The following is a 1,609-nucleotide window of genomic DNA, read 5'->3' on the forward strand; positions in this document are numbered from 1 at the left end:
CATGTTCCCTGTATGCGGGCACCATCCACGATCGCTTCACAGAGCGGCAATCCGCCCTCGACAACCTCTATGGGGTGTTGACGATGAAATGAGTAAAACTTTTCTTTTCTGATCTATATATTCCAGTTGCCGTCTTGTTGACACTTTTTTGTGTTGTTGTTTCCAGTGGTTTCCAGTAGCTTTAGATTTGGCCACGTTGAAGCCCAGAGCGTTGACTAATTCGAATGAGCGTCAAAGGGCTGCGTTTGAAATTGTGAAATTGCTCACTGGAAATTTGGTCGCCAACACTGAACTATTTCAATTGCTTTCTCAGTGGTACGTGTGCTTCTTTTTTTTATTTGTAATAATTGTTGTTGCTCTAAATATTGTACGTAAAGTGGAAGCTTGTTTTTGAAGTTTTGGTTTCAAATATTCCGTTCGTTAATATTATTATTTCAGTGATCACAACGGTATGACTCCATTTATGTACGCTGTCGACTGTCGCAGTTATCACGTGGCTGAAATAATGTTGTTGAGCTTGAAACGCATCATTCGTAGCTTTTCTGTGCCGAATCAAAACAGAGCGATGATGTCGGTTGTTTTTCCCGTCAACACTAGGCCTGAATTTTCGCCGCTGTATATGCTTTGCTGCAACGACACTTGCAGCTTTACCTGGACCGGTAGTGAGCACGTCAATCAGGTAAAAAATAATATTCATTTAAGAAGAGAATGCATTTTCAGAATTTTATGCAAATTTCGTTTTTTTCTGAAGGACATTTTCGAATGTATCACGTGCGGTTTGGTCGGTTCGTTGTGTTGTTGCACCGAATGTGCGTACGTTTGTCATCGGAATCACGAGTGCAGATTGAAGCGTACTTCGCCGACCGCATATTGCGATTGTTGGGAAAAATGCAAATGCAAATCGCTGGTTGCGGGCAATCTGGACATCCGTTTTGAACTTTTCAGAAATCTCGTCAATTGTCAATGTCTCTACAGTGTTCTGAACGACAAGTATAATAAAAGCGCCGTTTACGTTGGCGATTTTGCGAGCATGCGTGTTTCTTCGTTAAATGACAAAAAATTTTTTTGTTTTCTTTCTCAGGAATGAGCATTTGTTGTTGTTCCTTACAAGAACGGTAAGTCGCCAAGTGAGCGAACATCGACAGTTTCGTTCTCGATGTCGAAAAAGTATTGCCTCTTTGAGTGAGTTCTTTTACACATTATTCATATTATAATTTATTATTATTATTATTATTATTATTATTCATTTTGTTTTTTCAGTTGACATGCCAGAGTTTGACTTGGATCCGCCTCGTTTTGCTCTTCGAGCTTTGGAATATTTGTTCAGTCGTTGGGATTTGTTCGAACATTTTGTTATGCATGAATATCATCCGCTTGAAACGTAACTGTTGTTCTATTCTATTTAGCAAATTTTGAGTGTTCTTTTTATTTCTTTTTTTAGAAATGTAAATATGAGCGAAAGTCGATTTTATTTGATATCCCAAGATGGAGTTTCGTTTTTGGATCGTTTTGTTTACCTGCTGTTGACGAAGTTGCCTATTGGGGTAGGTTTTTTTTGCTTTCCGTATATATATGCTTAATTAAGTGTTTGATTGGTTTGATTTTAGTG

At 38.4% G+C, this 1,609-nt stretch overlaps 1 protein-coding gene across 1 annotated transcript; it reads left to right on the forward strand.

The window, feature by feature from the left end:
* Positions 1-12: 12 nt before the first annotated feature.
* Tsp_13089 (E3 ubiquitin-protein ligase UBR5) lies at positions 13-1,544 on the forward strand (the record flags this gene model as incomplete). The annotated part of the gene is made up of 7 exons (XM_003368940.1): positions 13-74; positions 127-243; positions 439-679; positions 752-1,044; positions 1,082-1,182; positions 1,261-1,381; positions 1,442-1,544. Coding segments are annotated over exons 1-7 (1,038 nt in total), but the record flags the coding sequence as incomplete, so codon positions are not given.
* Positions 1,545-1,609: the final 65 nt, after the last annotated feature.

Source organism: Trichinella spiralis (genome assembly GCF_000181795.1).
Source record: "Trichinella spiralis strain ISS 195 chromosome Unknown Scfld1563, whole genome shotgun sequence".
In the NCBI taxonomy this organism is placed as follows: domain Eukaryota; kingdom Metazoa; phylum Nematoda; class Enoplea; order Trichinellida; family Trichinellidae; genus Trichinella; species Trichinella spiralis.